At 41.7% G+C, this 18,967-nt stretch overlaps 1 protein-coding gene across 2 annotated transcripts in view; it reads left to right on the top strand.

The window, feature by feature from the left end:
• Positions 1-18,967, top strand: part of LOC134347902 (zinc finger protein 654-like) — a 64,888-nt gene that overhangs the window by 23,646 nt on the left and 22,275 nt on the right. For both annotated transcript variants that reach the window (XM_063050499.1, XM_063050498.1), the window contains exons 3-4: positions 6,135-6,216; positions 6,403-6,538. In XM_063050499.1, the coding sequence (XP_062906569.1) occupies positions 6,135-6,216; positions 6,403-6,538 (218 nt within the window). The remainder of the gene's footprint in view (positions 1-6,134; positions 6,217-6,402; positions 6,539-18,967) is intronic.

Genomic DNA, 18,967 nt, shown 5'->3' with positions numbered 1-18,967 from the left:
ATGAATTCATTGAGAACAGATGATTTACAGTTTTCTACCTCAACAAATTAGCCGGCTGGTGGCAGAGTGACATCAGCACCAGACTCCAGAGCGAAGATTCCGGAGTTCGAACCCAGTCGGGCCGCTCCCGAACATGCTTTCCATCCATGCCGGGTTGAGTGTCAAGCTCGCAACTCAGCCTTGTAAAAAAAAAGAAACTGCGCTGTGAGAAGGACGTGGGGGACCACTCACAGAATCTTTCCTCCAAGCCAACCACTTGGGAAAAAAAAGTGGTCGCGGAGGCTCTGGCAGAGTATGGCACACAAAAAAAAACTCAACAAATTGAGTGAGTTGTTAAGGTAATATACAGTGTTGCGCCTAAGGAAAGTTAGTGTAGTTATTAACAAGGGGATGAATACTTTTTCAGCCTCACAGGTTTGGTTTTAATTTTCATTAAATTAAGTGTTTAGAATTTTTCTTTTGATTTGACATGATGCACAATGTTTTGTAGATTAACTCAAAAAGTCCTAAAGAGAAATTTTTAAAGAGAAGCAGTTGTGGAGGCTGAATACTTTCTCTTGGCACTGTACAGTCAGCGGCCACTTTATCAAGTAAAGGACTGGAAGCAGGTGTGGTCTGCTGCTGTAGCCCATCCACTTCAAGGTTTGACCTCTTATGTGTTCAGAGATGCTCTTCTGTACACCACTTACACATCTTACCGTCCTTACACATCTTACCGTCCTTACACATCTGGAGAAGAAGGATGCTAATGTGAGAATGCTGTTCTTAGACTACAGTTCAGCATTCAACACCATAACTCCATCCAGGCTTGACAGGAAGCTGAGAGACCTTGGCCTTCACCCTGCCTTGTGCAGCTGGATCCTGGACTTCCTTTCAGATCACTAGCAGGTGGTAAGAGTGGGCTCCCTCACCTCCACCCCTTTAATTCTCAACACAGGAGCCCCTGAGGGCTGTGTACTGAGCCCCTCCTTTACTCCCTGTATACCCTTGACTGTGTCGCCACCCACAGCTCTGACCTGCTAATTAAATTTGCTGACGACACTACATTGATTGGCTTGATTTCAAGCAATAATGGATGTCATCTCTCTGGCACAGTGGTGTCATGAAAACAACCTCTCCCTCAATGCCACAAAAACAAAGGGTCTAATTGTGAGTTACAGGAGGAACGGAGATGGACATCAATGGATCTGGGGTTGAGAGGGTAAACAGCTTTTAAGTTCCTCGGCATAAACATCACTGAGGACCTCATGTGGTCTGTACACACCAGCTGTGTGGTTTAAAACAGCGGGCCCCAACCACCGGACCGCAAAGCATGTGCTACCTGGCCGCGAGGAAACTATATGATTTGGCGATATGAGTCATCTGCACCTGTCCTCATTCCCTGTCATGCGCTGTTGAGCTTGAAGGCGCGCGCGAGGTTATTATGCACGCAAGGTCATTACCCGCGCGTCATCCATGTCAGCGCGGGAAGGAGATCAACTCCTCGAGCTTGCAAATGATGACGGGCTGAAAAGTATGTTTGACATAACATCTCTGCCGGCATTCCGGATCAAAGTCAAGTCTAAATATCCTGAGATAGCCACGAAAGCACTGAGAACTTTGCTTCCATTTCCAACATATCTCTGCAATGAATGCAACGAAAACTAAATTGCGGAATAGACTGGACATAAGGAACCCCCTTCGAGTATCGCTGTCTCCCATCACCCCTTGATGGGACTGTCTTGTTGCAGGAAAACAAGTATTCAGCCCAGGGCTCCCACTGATTCAGCGATATTGTTGCGTTGCAATGATTTTATATGTTCATATGGGGAAAATATGTGCTGTGTGTTTAATATCCAAACGTTACTTAAAATGTTATGATATTATTGACTTATAATTGACTTATATAACCATATAAAAATTACAGCACAGAAACAGGCGATCTCAGCCCTTCTAGTCCGTGCCGAACGCTACTTTCACCTAGTCCCACCGACCTGCACTCAGCCCATAACCCTCCATTCCTTTCCTGTCCATATACCTATCCAATTTGTCTTTAAATGACAATATCGAACCTGCCTCTACCACTTCTACTGGGAGTTCGTTCAACACTTACTTCAGGCTCCCCTGGTAATTGACATCACTATATTCATGAGAGGAAAATATGCGCTGTGTGTTTAATATTAAATTTGTTAGAGAAACCGTTTTAGAAATGAAATTGAGTGTATTAGCCACTTATCATCGATATTCCGGTCGTGATTAACACTCCGCCCCCCCCCCCCCGAACAGAGTCACCAAAAACGATTTGTAGGGGAGAGATAGCGGCACACGTACATGCATGTGCACTGGTGCCCGTGCAAGGCTTCATGGTCATTGTAGTCTTTCTCAGGGTAGGCACAACAGATTTGACTGCTACTTTTGTCTGTTGGCAACTCTACCACCCCACCCCCAGTCAGCCAGTCCGCAAGAATTTTGTCAATATTAAACCGGTCCGCAATGCAAAAAAGGTTGGGGACCCCTGGTTTAAAAGGCACAACAGCACCACCTCTTTCACCTCAGATGGTTGAGGAAGTTTGGTATGGTCCCCCAAATCCTAAGAATTTTCTACAAGGGCACAATTGAGAGCATCCTGACTGGCTGCCTCACTGCCTGGTTTGGGAACTGTACCTCCCTTAATTGCAGGATTCTGCAGAGAGTGATGTGGACAGCCCAGCGTATCTGGTTGTGAACTTTCTATGATTCAGGACATTCACAAGGATCATTGGGGACCCGAGTCACCCCAACCACAATCTATTCCAGCTGCTACCTTCTGGGAAACGGTACTGCAGCATAAAAGCAACAGGCTCCGGGTCAGCTTCTTCCACCAGGCAATCAGACTGATTAACTCATGCTGATTTGAGTGTATTTCTATGTTACATTGACTGTTCTTTTTATTATAAATTATTATAAACTACTATGATTGCACATTTAGACGGAGATGTAACATAAAGTTTTTACTTGTGTATGTGAAGGATGTAAGAAATAAAGTCAATTCAATTTAATTCAGTTCAATTCACTATTGTAACAATTGGTTACTTGAGTTATTGTTGCCTTCCTGTCTGATTGAACCAATCTGGCCATTCTCTTCTGATCTCTCATAAACTAAGTGTTTTTGTCAACAGGACCACACTCACAGGATATTTTCTGTTTTTTGCACCATTCTCTGTAAAATGTGTGTGTTAATCTCAGGAGATGAGCAGTTTCCGAGATGGTCAAAGCACCCCATCTGGCAACAATCATTCCACGGTCAAAGTCACTTAGATCACATTTCAACCCTATTCTGCTGTTTGGTCTGAACAACAACTGAACCTCTTGACCATGTCTGGATGCATTGAGTTTCAGCCACATGATTGGCTGCTTAGATATTTTCATTGACAAGCAGGTGTACCTAATAACGTAGCCACTATGTGTATTTCCACGGTGGTAAGTTGCACATGTTGGAGAGCAGTCTGCCGGTAAAGGTGTTTCCATTCATCTGCTCAGTTCGTGTTGCTGGTGGTTATGAATTTGGGTGAAGCTGTGAGAGTAGGCTGGGCAAATAGCAGCAGTGTATTTTGTAGATGGTGCATACTGCAGCTAGTGTGCATAAGTGGAAGTATGTGATGGGCTATTGGCTATGTGGAATGGAACTTCTTAACTGTTAGTGACTTTGAACTTGTAGAGTCAAGTGCACAATATTCCATTGTGCTCCTGATTATTGTTTTGCATGTGCCTTTTTGCACCCTCTTCTTCCATACATAGATATCTGGCATTTGTAAATTTTTTAAAAAGGAATTGTGTTGCTTTCTGTAAGGCTGCTGTTGGTTTTGTGTTTAGATGTCTTTTGTAATTTTGGTGCAAGTGTCTGAGAGCCAGCCTAATTGAATACTGGATATATATTTGAATATTTGTAGCTAGATTCAGTTTCCATGTAGAAGCGAGAACGTGCATTACAGATTTGTCAATCATATCTTCAGGTGCAATCATATGGTGCAAAAGTATCACATGCCAAATGGTCCAAAATGTAATAAAACTAGTGTTGCCAGAGATGTGCTAAGTTATTTCAAAGAATAATATTCTTTAAAGGGACAGTAAGTGTTAAACTCTTTATGTGAACAAGGTTGGATGTAGTTTTTTTTATTGGCTATTATTATTTTGCATTTTTTCAATATAGCTAGATGATAATTTTAAATATTTGTACTTTTTTGATCAAATTTGTAAATATTGCTGGAGTGGTATTTCTGTAGCAGTGCTGGGCCTTTATTCGGTCAAAATACCTGAGGGCATTTCGCAAGCATTATCAAAAACTCAATTTATTGGGTATCTTCAGCTGGTATCAAAACATAATTTACTCAATGAGCCTGTTCAGTAAGCTTGTTCTCTCTTCTGATTTCTCAGCCACAGGACCATTATCAAAAAGGGAACAATGTCCCAAGGGATTGAAAAAGCTTATTAAAGAAGAAAGGTGCATAGCAAGACAAATATGTGACCAGAATGAACATTAAAATATCCATGAAGTAAATTTGAAGGAATCGGGCTTGCTGGGTCGGGTTTGGAATTAAATGTCCGATGTAATGATGGATTTGGCCTTGAATAATCACAGAAAGATTCCATCGATTCCTAGTTGGAATGACTTCTTTGGCACCAAAGGATGTCATTTGGAAAAGGCAATTGTACTGTCTGATGTTCTTCCTGAACTCATTTGCAATAGGTTTATCATTGCTGTACAAATTGAGGAGTTCATTAGGTAGAGGCTGCAAATTGCCTATCCTGACCTTTCCCTTCATACAGCAGAAATGTGTTGTTTCTCCAGTGAATAGGAAGGCACGACAGTGAGGGCATACTCTCATCATCGAACCAACATCAGCAGAAATGTGCCGGCATGCGAGTCATGCATTTTGCCTTGCTCTTTCTTTGTCGAGGTATTGTCGTCGAAAACGGCCATTGTCGTCTTCAGCAACTCTCGCAATAATTACTCTGTGCTGCACATTCTCGAGTTGATCTTTCCTTTTCTCCTCTGTCTCTTCCTCTCTCCTCCTCCTCTCCCTGTTTTTGTCATTCTGGAGACGCGCAGCCCTTTCATCCTTCGTCTCTTCATCTCTTCTACCATTTGTTCTTTCTCTTTGATCCTGGAGTCGTGCGACCCTGGCCTGATCGGATTCTTGTTCTCTCCTCCGTCTGTGCCTATTGTTGTCATTTTGGAGACGTGCATGCCTGTCCTTCTCTGTCTCGTCTTCTCTCATCTTTTTATTGTCCTGACTCTTTGATCCTGGAGTCGTGCGGCCCTGGCTTCATCCGATTGTTGTTCTCTCCCTCTCCTTGCCGCTTCCCAATGATGTTTGGCGTCATCTCTTGACCATAATGTCCCCCTTCTCTTTCCACGCGGCATAATTAGGCTATCCATATATTTTTACCTTAATGCTTGGTAGAAGATAGGAAGCAGTAACACCAAAGCCTCTAAGCTGCTGAGGCTGGCTGTGCGCATGCGTCGGGCTGTGACGTTGCGGTCTCCATGGAAGGTGGAAGCAGCTCTGTGAGTATCGTGAGGCACTGCTGAGGCTGGCCGTGCGCATGCATCTGGGGTGGCGTCGCGGTCTCCGTGGAAGGTGGAAGCAGCTCTGTGAGTATCATGAGGCGCTGCTGAGGCTGGCCGTGTGCATGCATTGGGCTCTGGCGTCAAAATTCCACGATTGCCGATCGGGTCTAGGGTGAAAGGCAACCTGTTGATTTTTGGTGAATGAGCAATTTTATACAAATATAAACTTTGCCTGCATTCTGTAAGTTAGTGCATCTTAATTCGATTTAGCCAAAAAAAAGTGCCGCTGTAATGCGCTAATTGGAGGTCACAAACAGACAGACAAAGCATGAGAGTTTTAGTAGTATATAGATTACCATTCCTGATCCTTACCAGAAACATTTTGCCAGAAGTACGTTTGTATCCACTGGCATTATATGATTGCATATGCTTGATATTAAGTATACTTCCTACATGATGGTAACTTGAACAAGATACTAACTATTGATATTGGAACTTGTTGAACATTATAACTTAAATATTGCAGTATCCTTTAGGGTGTGGTGATAAAAATAACCTAGCCACTTCTTCACATAATTCTGTTTTCAATGTGCATTTTTTATAGGAGCTGCTTTGAAGTATTGCTATACTGTAGAGAGGATGACTCGCCAAAAGTGTTTTGGGAAGAATTTTTAAAAACTATTCAGGTAACGTCTGCAATTTTGTGTCTCAAAACTATTGATGACAGTGGTCATTGTAAACCACATTTCAAGGAGAAATGTGCAGTTTATTTATAGCTGCTGAATGTCAGTTTTTATAACACCTCTTCTATATTAAAATCAACATAACTTTCATCCTTTTTCACATTTAACTTATTTTTCTATCTTTTACAGGAATGTTACGTTGTTTTACAGAAGGACTTGAATGCAGAACTTGATGTACTTATCAGGATGAGTAAAAATGGAGGGCCATGGCAAAATCCAGTTCTGATGTCCATCCTTAACCAAGAGTTAGTTACTCAGGAATTAGGTACGGTTATTGACGTCCTGAATATAGCTTCTCAAGTAATGTCCTTTTTTTTCTCTCTTCCTCAACTTCACAACATTAAGGAGTTTAATCTATTGCAGTAAAACCTAGTTTTTATTTGTATGATTGTTATGACTAACAGCAAATGTTGATTAACATGCTTCAGAAAGAAAATGACACAAATGTGAGATACTGTTGCTTGTGTTGCTTAATTTTCTGACTTAGAAACCTCGAAATGCTTCACAGGTGGATGTCAGGGCAGACAGGTTACAGTGGACTGCACAGATGTTGCCTGACCTGCTGAGCTCTTCCAGCACACTGTGTGTATTGCTCTAGATTTCCAGCATCTGTTGTACCTCTTGTGTCAGTGGACTACTATTAATAGGGAGTTTCATGTTCAAGTGTTGATTGGGTAGTGTCCTTTTTGCAGACTTTCTGACTTCTTTGGAATTGAATTCGCTGCAATGTTTAACATAGAACATAGAATAGTACAGCACAGTACAGGCCCTTCGGCCCACAATGTTGTGCCAACCCTCAAACCCTGCCTCCCATATAAGCCCCCACCTTAGATTCCTCCATATACCTGTCTAGTAGTCTCTTAAATTTCACTAGTGTATCTGCCTCCACCACTGACTCAGGCAGTGCATTCCACGCACCAACCACTCTCTGAGTAAAAAACCTTCCTCTAATATCCCCCTTGAACTTCCCACCCCTTACCTTAAAGCCATGTCCTCTTGTATTGAGCAGTGGTGCCCTGGGGAAGAGGTGCTAACTATCCACTCTATCTATTCCTCTTATTATCTTGTGCACCTCTATCATGTCTCCTCTCATCCTCCTTCTCTCCAAAGAGTAAAGCCCTAGCTCCCTTAATCTCTGATCATAATGCATACTTTCTAAACCAGGCAGCATCCTGGTAAATCTCCTCTGTACCCTTTCCAATGCTTCCACATCCTTCCTATAGTGAGGTGACCAGAACTGGACACAATACTCCAAGTGTGGCCTAACCAGAGTTTTATAGAGCTGCATCATTACATCACGACTCTTAAACTCTGTCCCTCGACTTATGAAAGCTAACACCCCATAAGCTTTCTTAACTACCCTATCCACCTGTGAGGCAACTTTCCGGGATCTGTGGACATGTACCCCGAGATCCCTCTGCTCCTCCACACTACCAAGTATCCTGCCATTTACTTTGTACTCTGCCTTGGAGTTTGTCCTTCCAAAGTGTACCACCTCACACTTCTCCGGATTGAACTCCATCTGCCACTTCTCAGCCCACTTCTGCATCCTATCAATGTCTCTCTGCAATCTTTGACAATCCTCTACACTATCTACAACACCACCAACCTTTGTGTCGTCTGCAAACTTGCCAACCCCCCCCTTCCACCCCCACATCCAGGTCATTAATAAAAATCACGAAAAGTAGAGGTCCCAGAACAGATCCTTATGGGACACCACTAGTCACAATCCTCCAACCTGAATGTACTCCCTCCACCACCATCCTCTGCCTTCTGCAGGCAAGCCAATTCTGAATCCACCTGGCCAAACTTCCCTGGATCCCATGCCTTCTAACTTTCTGAATAAGCCTACCGTGTGGAACCTTGTCAAATGCCTTACTAAAATCCATATAGATCACATCCACTGCACTACCCTCATCTATATGCCTGGTCACCTCCTCAAAGAACTCTATCAGGCTTGTTAGACTCAATCTGCCCTTCACAAAGCCATGCTGACTGTCCCTGATCAGACCATGATTCTCTAAATGCCTATAGATCCTATCTCTAAGAATCTTTTCCAACAGCTTTCCCACCACAGACGTAAGGCTCACTGGTCTATAATTACCCGGACTATCCCTACTACCTTTTTTGAACAAGGGAACAACATTCGCCTCCCTCCAGTCCTCCGGTACCATTCCCGTGGACAACGAGGACATAAAGATCCTAGCCAGAGGCTCAGCAATCTCTTCTCTCGCCTCGTGGAGCAGCCTGGGGAATATTCCGTCAGGCCCCGGGGACTTATCTGTCCTAATGTATTTTAACAACTCCAACACCTCCTCTCTCTTAATATCAGCATGCTCCAGAACATCAACCTCACTCATATTGTCCTCACCATCATCAAGTTCCCTCTCATTGGTGAATACCGAAGAAAAGTATTCATTGAGGACCTCGCTCACTTCCACAGCCTCCAGGCACATCTTCCCACCTTTATCTCTAATCGGTCCTACCTTCACTCCTGTCATCCTTTTTTTCTTCACATAATTGAAGAATGCCTTGGGGTTTTCCTTTACCCTACTCGCCAAGGCCTTCTCATGCCCCCTTCTTGCTCTTCTCAGCCCCTTCTTAAGCTCCTTTCTTGCTTCCCTATATTCCTGATCCTTGCTTCCTAAACCTCACGTATGCTGCCTTCTTCATCCTGACTAGATTTTCCACCTCACTTGTCACCCATGGTTCCTTCACCCTACCATTCTTTATCTTCCTCACCGGGACAAATTTATCCCTTACATCCCGCAAGAGATCTCTAAACATCGACCACATTTCCATAGTACATTTCCCTGCAAAAACATCATCCCAATTCACACCCGCAAGTTCTAGCCTTATAACCTCATAATTTGCCTTTCCCCAATTAAAAATTTTCCTGTCCTCTTTGATTCTATCCTTTTCCATGATAATTATAAAGGCCAGGGAGCGGTGGTCACTGTCCCCCAGATGCTCACCCACTGAGAGATCTGTGACCTGACCCAGTTCATTACCTAGTACTAGATCTAGTATGGCATTCCCCCTCGTCGGTCTGTCGACATACTGTGACAGGAATCCATCCTGGACACACTTAACAAATTCTGCCCCATCTAAACCCTTGGAACTAATCAGGTGCCAATCAATATTAGGGAAGTTAAAGTCACCCATGATAACAAGCCTGTTATTTTTGCACCTTTCCAAAATCTGCCTCCCAAACTGCTCCTCTGTATCTCTGCTGCTACCAGGGGGCCTATAGAGTACCCCCAGTAGAGTAACTGCTCCCTTCCTGTTCCTGACTTCCACCCATATTGACTCAAAAGAGGATCCTGCTACATTACCCACCCTTTCTGTAGCTGTAATATTATCCCTGACCAGTAATGCCACCCCTCCTCCCCTTTTTCCACCCTCTCTATCCCTTTTAAAGCATTGAAATCCAGGAATATTGAGAATCCATTCCTGCCCTGGTGCCAGCCAAGTCTCTGTAATGGCCACTACATCATAATTCCATGTTTGCATCCAAGCTCTCAGTTCATCACCTTTGTTCCTGATTATTCCATATTTGCAATGTTGTTTTTGTTAGGTTATGTGAATTGACAGAGTGAATGAAGTGGTTGATGGTTGGGCGATTACCAGAACATGTCTCGACACGAACGGTATGGATATGCCTGCTGCCCCTCACTAACGACAATGAAGGTGCAGGCCCTTATACTTTTGGATGTTGCCATCAGGCCTTGTGGCTATGGCAAGATTATGTTCCAGGCATTTTATCAGAAGAAGGACTACACTAAAGTTAGATTTCTCCACTCCACCCCTTGACAAATGAAATTTTCCAGAGTTTCGTGTCCTTTTCAGTTTTAGTACTGTAAGAATATAATTGACTTTGACCTCATCTGTTGCTTCCTAAATTAGAGTTGTAGTATGCTGGATCCATATTAAAAAGAGCAGGACGGTCACAAGATATTTGATTATTCCACAGGATTAGTCATCAGGATCCCATCATGCTTGATGTTGAAGCCAATCTGAAGATTGTATTCATTTTACAGTATAGCCTTCCAAAAGAAGATGTTTCTGCTGCCTTGTTGTTTGAGCTGCTCTTCTCCATTGTTTCTCACTTGGGGCAGTTAATTTATTGATGGAATTCTCAGCGGTTATCACTGTGGATTATCTACAAGAAGCTTGGTGTTCCAGGTTGCAGGCTTTAATTTGGGAAGTAAATGCATTTGTCTTGACCATTACAACATTGGCAGTTAGTCAGTTCAGATGATAGCAATGGGTCAGTGTTGACATATTATTGGAGCCCTCTGCTACACATGGCTATCATTTTCGTAGGTGCATTCATAGACAGCCATATTGTACAAACAAAACTTTTTACTTTGAAATGAAGTGCTAAAATGTCTTTGTTGAAAGACTTTGAGCTAGAAGTCAGATACAGTGCCTATAAATAGTATTCATCCCCCTTGGAAGTTTTCATGTTTTATTGTTTTAGACATTGAATCACTGTGGATTTAATGTGACTTTTTTTTTTACATTGATAAACAGAAGACCTTTGTGTCAAAGAGAAATCAAATTTCTACAAATTTACCTAAATTTGTTACAATTATTAAACACAAAGTTGATTGCATAAGTATTCACCCCCTTCAAGTCAGTATTTAGTAGATGTACCTTTGGCAGCAATTACAGCCTGTGTGGATAGGTCTCTATCAGCTTTGCATATCTGGACCCTACAATTTTTCTCCATTCTTCTTTACAAAACTGTTCAAGCTCTGTCAGATTACATGGTGATCGTGAGTAAACAGCTCTTTTCAAGTCCAGCCACAAATTCTCAATTGGATTTTGGTCTGGACTCTGACTTGGTCACTCCAAGATATTAACTTCCACAAACGAGAAAATCTGCAGACGCTGGAAGACCAAGCAACACACACAAAATACTGGAGGAACTCAGCAGGTCAGATAGCATCTATGGAGAAGAATACAGTTGACATTTCGGGCTAAGACAATTCAGCAGAACCAGCTGACGGGTATCAGCCTGAAATGTTGACTATACTCGTTTTCCATTAATGCTGCCTGGCCTGCTGAGTTCCTCCAACATTTAGTGTGTGTTGCTAAGCCATTAACTTTGTTGTTTTTAAGCCGTTCCTGGTTAGCTTTGGCTTCATGCTTGGAGGTGTTGTCTTGCAGGAAAACAAATCTTCTCCCAGGTCACAGTTCTCTTGCAGACTGCATCAGGTTTTCCTCCAGGATTTCCTTGTAGTTTGCTGTATTCATTTTACCTTCTACCTTCACAATCCTTAAAGAGCCTGCTGCAGTGAAGCATCCTCACAGCATGATGCAGCCACAACCATACTTCACGGTAGTAATGGTGTGTTTTGGATGATGTCTGGTGTTTGGCTTATGCCAAATACAGCGTTTAGTCCAGGGGTCCCCAACCTTTTTTGCACCGTGGACGGGTTTAATATTGACAATATTCTTGCGGACTGGCAGACGGGTGTGGGGGGGGTGTTCAAGTAGGGTTGCCAACTTTCCCACTCCCAAATAAGGGACAAAAGTAACAGTCAAATATGGGACACTTGTGTTTACCCTGAGAAAGACTACCATGACCATGAAGCCTTGCGCGGGCAACTGTGTACGCATACATGACGTGCACATGCATGTACGTGCCAATTTTTTTTCTACAACTTCGGTTTTGGCTTAATCTTCCCGATTCTGTTAAGTGAAACTACACTGTACATACATTATTTCTACTTTATATAGGCTGTGTATTTATCATATCAATCCTGCTTTTACTATATGTTAGTGTTATTTTAGGTTTTATGTGTGTTGGCTCGTGGCCAAGTGGTTAAGGTGTTCATCTAGTGATTTGAAGGTTGCTAGTTCGAGCCTTGGCTGAGGCAGTGTGTGTGTCCTTGAGCAAGGCACTTAACCACATATTGCTCTGCGACGACACCGGTGCCAAGCTGTAAGGGCCTTCCCTTGGACAACATCAGTGGTGTGGAGAGTGGAGACTTGCAGCATGGGCAACTGCTGGTCTTCCATACAACCTTGCCCAGGTCTGCACCCTGGAAACCTTCCAAGGCGCAAATCCATGGTCTCATGAGACTAACGGATGCCTATAAGGTTTTATGTATTATTTGGTAGGTTATTTCACGTTCAACAGTGCGTGACAGGAAATGAGGAAAGGTGCAGCTGACTCATATTGTTTCATATCACCAAATCATATCGTTTCCTCGCGGCCCGGTAGCACATGCTTTGCGGCCCGGTGGTTGGAAACCACTGGTTTAGTCTGATGACCAAAAAGCTCAGTTTCGGTTTCATCAGACCATAGAACCTCCTTCCAGCTGACTTCAGAGTGTCCCACATGCCTTCTGGCAAACTCTAGCCAAGATTTCATGTGAGGTTTTTTCAACAGTGGCTTTCTCTTTGCCACTCTCCCGTAAAACTGCGACTGGTGAAGCACCCGGGCAACTGTTGTATGAGCAGTCTCTCCCATCTCAGCCACTGAAGCTTGTAACTCCTCCCGAGTTGTCATAGGTCTCTTGGTGGCCTCCATCACTTGTCCCCTTCTTGCACAGTCATTTGAGGATGGCCTGCTCTAGGTAGACTCACAACTGTGCCATATTCTTTCTATTTGATGACTGACTTATCTGTACTCAAGGATATTCTGTGACTTGGAAATTTTCTTGTATCCATCTCCTGCTTTTCATAACCTTTTCGCAGAGTTGCCTGGAGTGTTTTTTTTTGTCGTCTTGGTGTAGTTTTTGCCAGAATTCTGACTCACCAGCAGTTGGACCTTCCAGATACAGGTGTCTCTTTACTACAATTAATTAAAACACCTTGACTGCACACAGGTGATCTCCATTTAACTAATTATGTGATTTTTAAAACCAGTTGGCTGCACCAGTGAATCAATTAGTTTGTTTTATAATTGTAATTAATTTAGATCACTGTCGAGATCTGTTTTCACTTTGACACGAAAGAGTCTTTTTCCATTGATCAGTGTCAAAGAAAAGCTAAATTAAATCCACGGTGATTCAATGTTATAAAACAGTAAAACATGAAAACATCCAAGGGGAGGTAAATACTTTTATGTTACTGACAAGAGAAACCCCTAGATATATTTAATCTCTTCAAAATTATTAATCTACACCGAGAATTCCTGTCAGTGAAGGTAGAGACAGTGGTGTATTCGAACTGATAAAAGATATCACAACTCATTTAGTTCAGCGTTTTTAGATTTTTTTTCCTTTGAAGTGATCAAAATTTGTTTCTACCTTGAAATTTGTTAAATTGAAATTTAAACTGATGTTTGATTTCCTTTTAAATTTTGCATCTTATTAGTTTCTCCATTGAATTGTAGAGCTAAAAGTAAGATACAAGCTGAAATAGGTAAAGAACAATGTGGTTTTGTGAAAGACAAAGGTACAAGAAACACAATATTGATGTTAAGGATACTATCAGAACGAGCTATTCTTTCTTTCTTTTTCAATCTTTTTATTTCATAAAATATAAACATAACATAGCAATATTACAAATTGTTGGAAATATATTGTTATACTTAAAATGAGTAATTATAAAACCAAATAGTATAAATTGACAAAACTCCCAATCGTGTAGGATAACAATGAATAATACAGGACAAAAAAAACTGGAGAAAAATCATGAAAAAGAAAAAAAATAGAAAAAAAACAAACCCCACCCCAAAAAGAAACTAAACTAAACAGAATTAGTCAACTAAACTAAAAAGACTTGGGCAATTCTGACAATGTAAAAATGGAAGAGAAGAAAACCTTAGTGTCGACGACTCCATTCCTCTCAACCAGCAGTACAGAGAGATAAAATAAGTTTAGAAATGGTCAAATTACATCATATGAAAATGCTGAATAAATGGCCTCCAAGTTTTTTCAAATTTAATGGAAGGGTCATAAACCACACTTCTAATTTTTTTCCAAATTCAAACACAACATAGTTTGTGAAAACCAGTGAAATACAGTAGGAGGGTTAATCTCTTTCCAATTCAGCAAAATGGATCTTCTAGCCATTAAAGTAAGAAATGCAATCATCCGGCGTGTTGAAGAGGTTAAATGATTTGAGTCTATCATTGGTAATCCAAAAATAGCAGTAATTGGATGAGGTTGTCTGTATTCAAAACCGTTGAAATAATATCAAAAATATCTTTCCAATATTTTTCCAACAAAGGACATGACCAAAACATGTGAGTTAAAGAGGCTATCTCGGAATGACATCTATCACATATAGGATTAATATAAGAATAATAACGAGATAGTTTATCTTTGAACATATGAGCCCTGTGCACTACTTTAAACTATATCAACACATGTTTAGCACCTATAGAGAATGAATTAACCAATTGAAGAATTTTTTTCCCATTTTTCAATCGGTATAATAATCTTAAGTTCTCTTTCCCAATCAGCTTTAATTTATTGGAAACATCAGGACATAAATTCATAATTATGTTGTAAATAATTGCTACAACACTTTTCTGAGAGAGATTTAGATCTAAATTTTTTTCCAAAGTATCCATTGGATATGAGTGTGGAAAATTAGAAGCAGTAATTAAAAAGTTTCTAATCTGTAGGTATCTAAAAAAGTGAGATCTGGGTAAGTTACATACATCAAAGTTGCTGGTGAACGCAGCAGCCCAAGCAGCATCTATAGGAAGAGGTACAGTCGACGTTTCAGGCCGAGACCCTTCGTCAGGACTAACTGAAGGAAGAGTGAGTAAGGGATTTGAAAGCTGGAGGGGGAGGGGGAGATGCAAAATGATAGGAGAAGACAGGAGGGGGAGGGATGGAGCCGAGAGCTGGACAGGTGATAGGCAGAAGGGGATACGAGAGGATCATGGGACAGGAGGTCCGGGAAGAAAGACGGGGGGGGGGTGACCCAGAGGATGGGCAAGAGGTATATTCAGAGGGACAGAGGGAGAAAAAGGAGAGCGAGAGAAAGAATGTGTGCATTAAAAAGAGTAACAGATGGGGTACGAGGGGGAGGTGGGGCCTAGCGGAAGTTAGAGAAGTCAATGTTCATGCCATCAGGTTGGAGGCTACCCAGACGGAATATAAGGTGTTGTTCCTCCAACCTGAGTGTGGCTTCATCTTTACAGTAGAGGAGGCCGTGGATAGACATGTCAGAATGGGAATGGGATGTGGAATTAAAATGTGTGGCCACTGGGAGATCCTGCTTTCTCTGGCGGACAGAGCGTAGATGTTCAGCAAAGCGGTCTCCCAGTCTGCGTCGGGTCTCACCAATATATAAAAGGCCACATCGGGAGCACCGGACGCAGTATATCACCCCAGTCGACTCACAGGTGAAGTGATGCCTCACCTGGAAGGACTGTTTGGGGCCCTGAATGGTGGTAAGGGAGGAAGTGTAAGGGCATGTGTAGCACTTGTTCCGCTTACACGGATAAGTGCCAGCAGAGAGATCAGTCGTGAGGGATGGGGGGGACGAATGGACAAGGGAGTTGTGTAGGGAGCGATCCCTGCGGAATGCAGAGAGAGGCGGGGAGGGAAAGATATGCTTAGTGGTGGGATCCCGTTGGAGGTGGCGGAAGTTACGGAGAATAATATGTTGGACCCGGAGGCTGGTGGGGTGGTAGGTGAGGACCAGGGGAACCCTATTCCTAGTGGGGTGGCGGGAGGATGGAGTGAGAGCAGATGTACGTGAAATGGGGGAGATGCGTTTAAGAGCAGAGTTGATAGTGGAGGAAGGGAAGCCCTTTTCTTTAAAAAATGAAGACATCTCCACGCATTCTTTCTCTCGCTCTCCTTTTTCTCCCTCTGTCCCTCTGAATATACCTCTTGCCCATCCTCTGGGTCACCCCCCCCCCGTCTTTCTTCCCGGACCTCCTGTCCCATGATCCTCTCGTATCCCCTTCTGCCTATTACCTGTCCAGCTCTCGGCTCCATCCCTCCCCCTCCTGTCTTCTCCTATCATTTTGCATCTCCCCCTCCCCCTCCAGCTTTCAAATCCCTTACTCACTCTTCCTTCAGTTAGTCCTGACGAAGGGTCTCGGCCTGAAACGTTGACTGTACCTCTTCCTATAGATGCTGCTTGGCCTGCTGCGTTCACCAGCAACTTTGATGTATGTTGCTTGAATTTCCAGCATCTGCAGAATTCCTGTTATCTGGGTAAGTTATATTTATTAGAAAGTTGATCAAAAGACTTAAAACAATTATCCAAAAATAAATCCCGAAAACGTACTATACCTTTGGCTCTCCAATCAAAGTAAGCTTGATCCATAGTGGAAGGTTGAAAAAGGAAATTAGATATAATAGGCTAAAATAAATTGATTGAACCAAAAAAATCTTCGGAATTCAGAACGAGCTATTCAAGTGCAAAAAGATTTGTTTGTTTGTTTTATCCACTACACAAAAGCTTTTGATAAAGTGAAGCACAATAAGTTATTTGAAATATTACAGAAAACTGTAGATCTAGATTCGAAAGACCTCCGCCTATTCAGAAATCTGTACTAGGAACAAACTGCTGCTGTAAGAATAGATGGAGAAGTGAGTCAGTTTACGAAAATCAAGAGAGGCGTTAGACAAGGGTGTGTTTTCTCCCCTGATTTATTTAATATGTACAGTGAAACAATATGACAAAAAATAAGAGACATCTTGGGAATCAAAGTTGGCAGTGAAAACATCAATAATTTCAGATATACAGATGACACTGTGTTAATTGCAAGTACGGAAGAAGAACTACAAAACTTAATTGATATAGTTGTTGAAGAAAGTGCAAAAATGGGTCTATCTATCAACTGCAAGAAGACAGAATGTATGGTGATATCCAAAAAGATGGAGAATCCTACCTGCAGGCTGAGAATAAACGGGGACGACATAAAACATGCAGAACTTTTGCTACTTAGGAAGCTGGGTGACATCAGATGGCAGGTGCGACATGGACATCAAAAGAAGAATAGGGATGGCAAAAGACACCTTTACGAGAATGAAGAGTATACTGACCAATACTAAACTAGGCATGACAACCCGCCTCAGAGTACTGAAATGTTACTTTTATCCAGGTATGTTATATGGCTCAGAATGTTGGATAATATCTAGTAATATGAAAAAGCGAATTGTAGCAGCAGAGATGTGGTTTTTTGAGGAGGATGCAAAGAATATCATGGACGAAACGAATATCTAATGAGGATGTCATGAACAGAGCAAACACAAAAAGAAATAATATGAGATCATGAAAAGGCAACGTAACTTCATTGGACATGTGATTAGGAAAGAGAAGTTAGAATACATGGTAATTGTGGGAAAGATTGAAGGGAAGAAAGCAAGAGGAAGACAAAGACAAATGATGATGGAGACAGCAGCCAGAGAACTGGAAATGAATACCAATGAATTGATCCACTTGACTGGAAACAGGAGTGTGTGGGCCATTGCAGTCAAAACTCAAACTGGGCATGGCACCTGATGATGATGATTGAATTGTAATGTATAGAATCCTAGAAGTTAGGTGGATACAGAAAGAGAAAGACAATGAAAAGTTTAAAGACTTAGATAGTTGCAATGATTAAATATTCAAACAAATTAACCTTTTTTTCCAAAATAAAAGTTCTTGACAGAGATATGCATTCAATATTGATTGATGAAATGTATGATGTAGAAGAGAATTGCTCTATAAAACTATAAATTTTATTTTGTCAGTGAACAACAATTGGCCAACTTAATGCACTAGTGCAAAGAAGACAAAATTAAAATTCTCACTGTAAAGAAGTCATACAAATATTGAAACCAACTAAAAGAAGTTCCACATCTGTTTTGATAGGCAACTGCATTTGTCAGTTTGAGGATTTTTTTCCCAATTTAGTCACCTGCATCACTCTCAGAAAATGACAACTGTGTAAAAGCAGACATAAAATCAAAACAAATAGATACAGTTGCTTATTGTCTTAAAAACAATAGGGTAATCTTGACCAAGGACTCCCTGAAAGGGTCCTATACACACTTGTGGAAAATCCAGATATTTCACTAAAAGCAAATATTTAAATGTACTGTTGAAATTAACTTGAGTGCTACTTGCAGCTATACAAATATCCTGGTTTAAAAAAACGAACTTGATCTTAGCCACGATTTTTCAATTTATCCAAGTACTAGTGCTTAGTAAAGTTTATATAGGGTCTATTTTAAAATAAGATGTTACTTTAAAAGGATTTAATTACATGATTTGCCTATGGAGGGAAGGAAGTATAAAGTCTGCCTTGTTCCTAATTCACCATAATTTCAGGTGATTATGTTGTCAGTTTGGATGATGTGGCCTTTGATTTGGAATTTTAAGTCTCAAGATGTGTAGTTGGATAAGTTGCTACAAAGTATGTTCACATCATTGTTACATATTCTTGGGAAGATCCTGTATGTACAGCCCCCTGCTGTACTCTCTGTGCACCCATGATTGTGTAGCCAAGTTTCCATCAAACTCAATATCTAAGTTTCCTGATGACACCAGAATTGTAGGCAGTATCTCGGGTAATGATGAGTTTCAATACAGAGAGGAAATTAAGAACCTGGTGGCATGGTGCGAAGACAATAACCTATCCCTCGACGTCAGCAAGATGAAAGAATTGGTTGTTGACTTCAGAAGGAGTAGCGGACAGCACAACCCTATTTTCATCGGTGGTACGCAAGTGGAACAGGTCAAAAGCTTTAAGTTCCTCGGGGTCAGTATCACAAAT

The sequence above is a fragment of the Mobula hypostoma genome, chromosome 6, assembly GCF_963921235.1.
Source record: "Mobula hypostoma chromosome 6, sMobHyp1.1, whole genome shotgun sequence".
Classification (NCBI taxonomy): domain Eukaryota; kingdom Metazoa; phylum Chordata; class Chondrichthyes; order Myliobatiformes; family Myliobatidae; genus Mobula; species Mobula hypostoma.
Note: the sequence above shows the minus strand (reverse complement) of the source record. Positions and strands in the feature narration are given on the sequence as shown.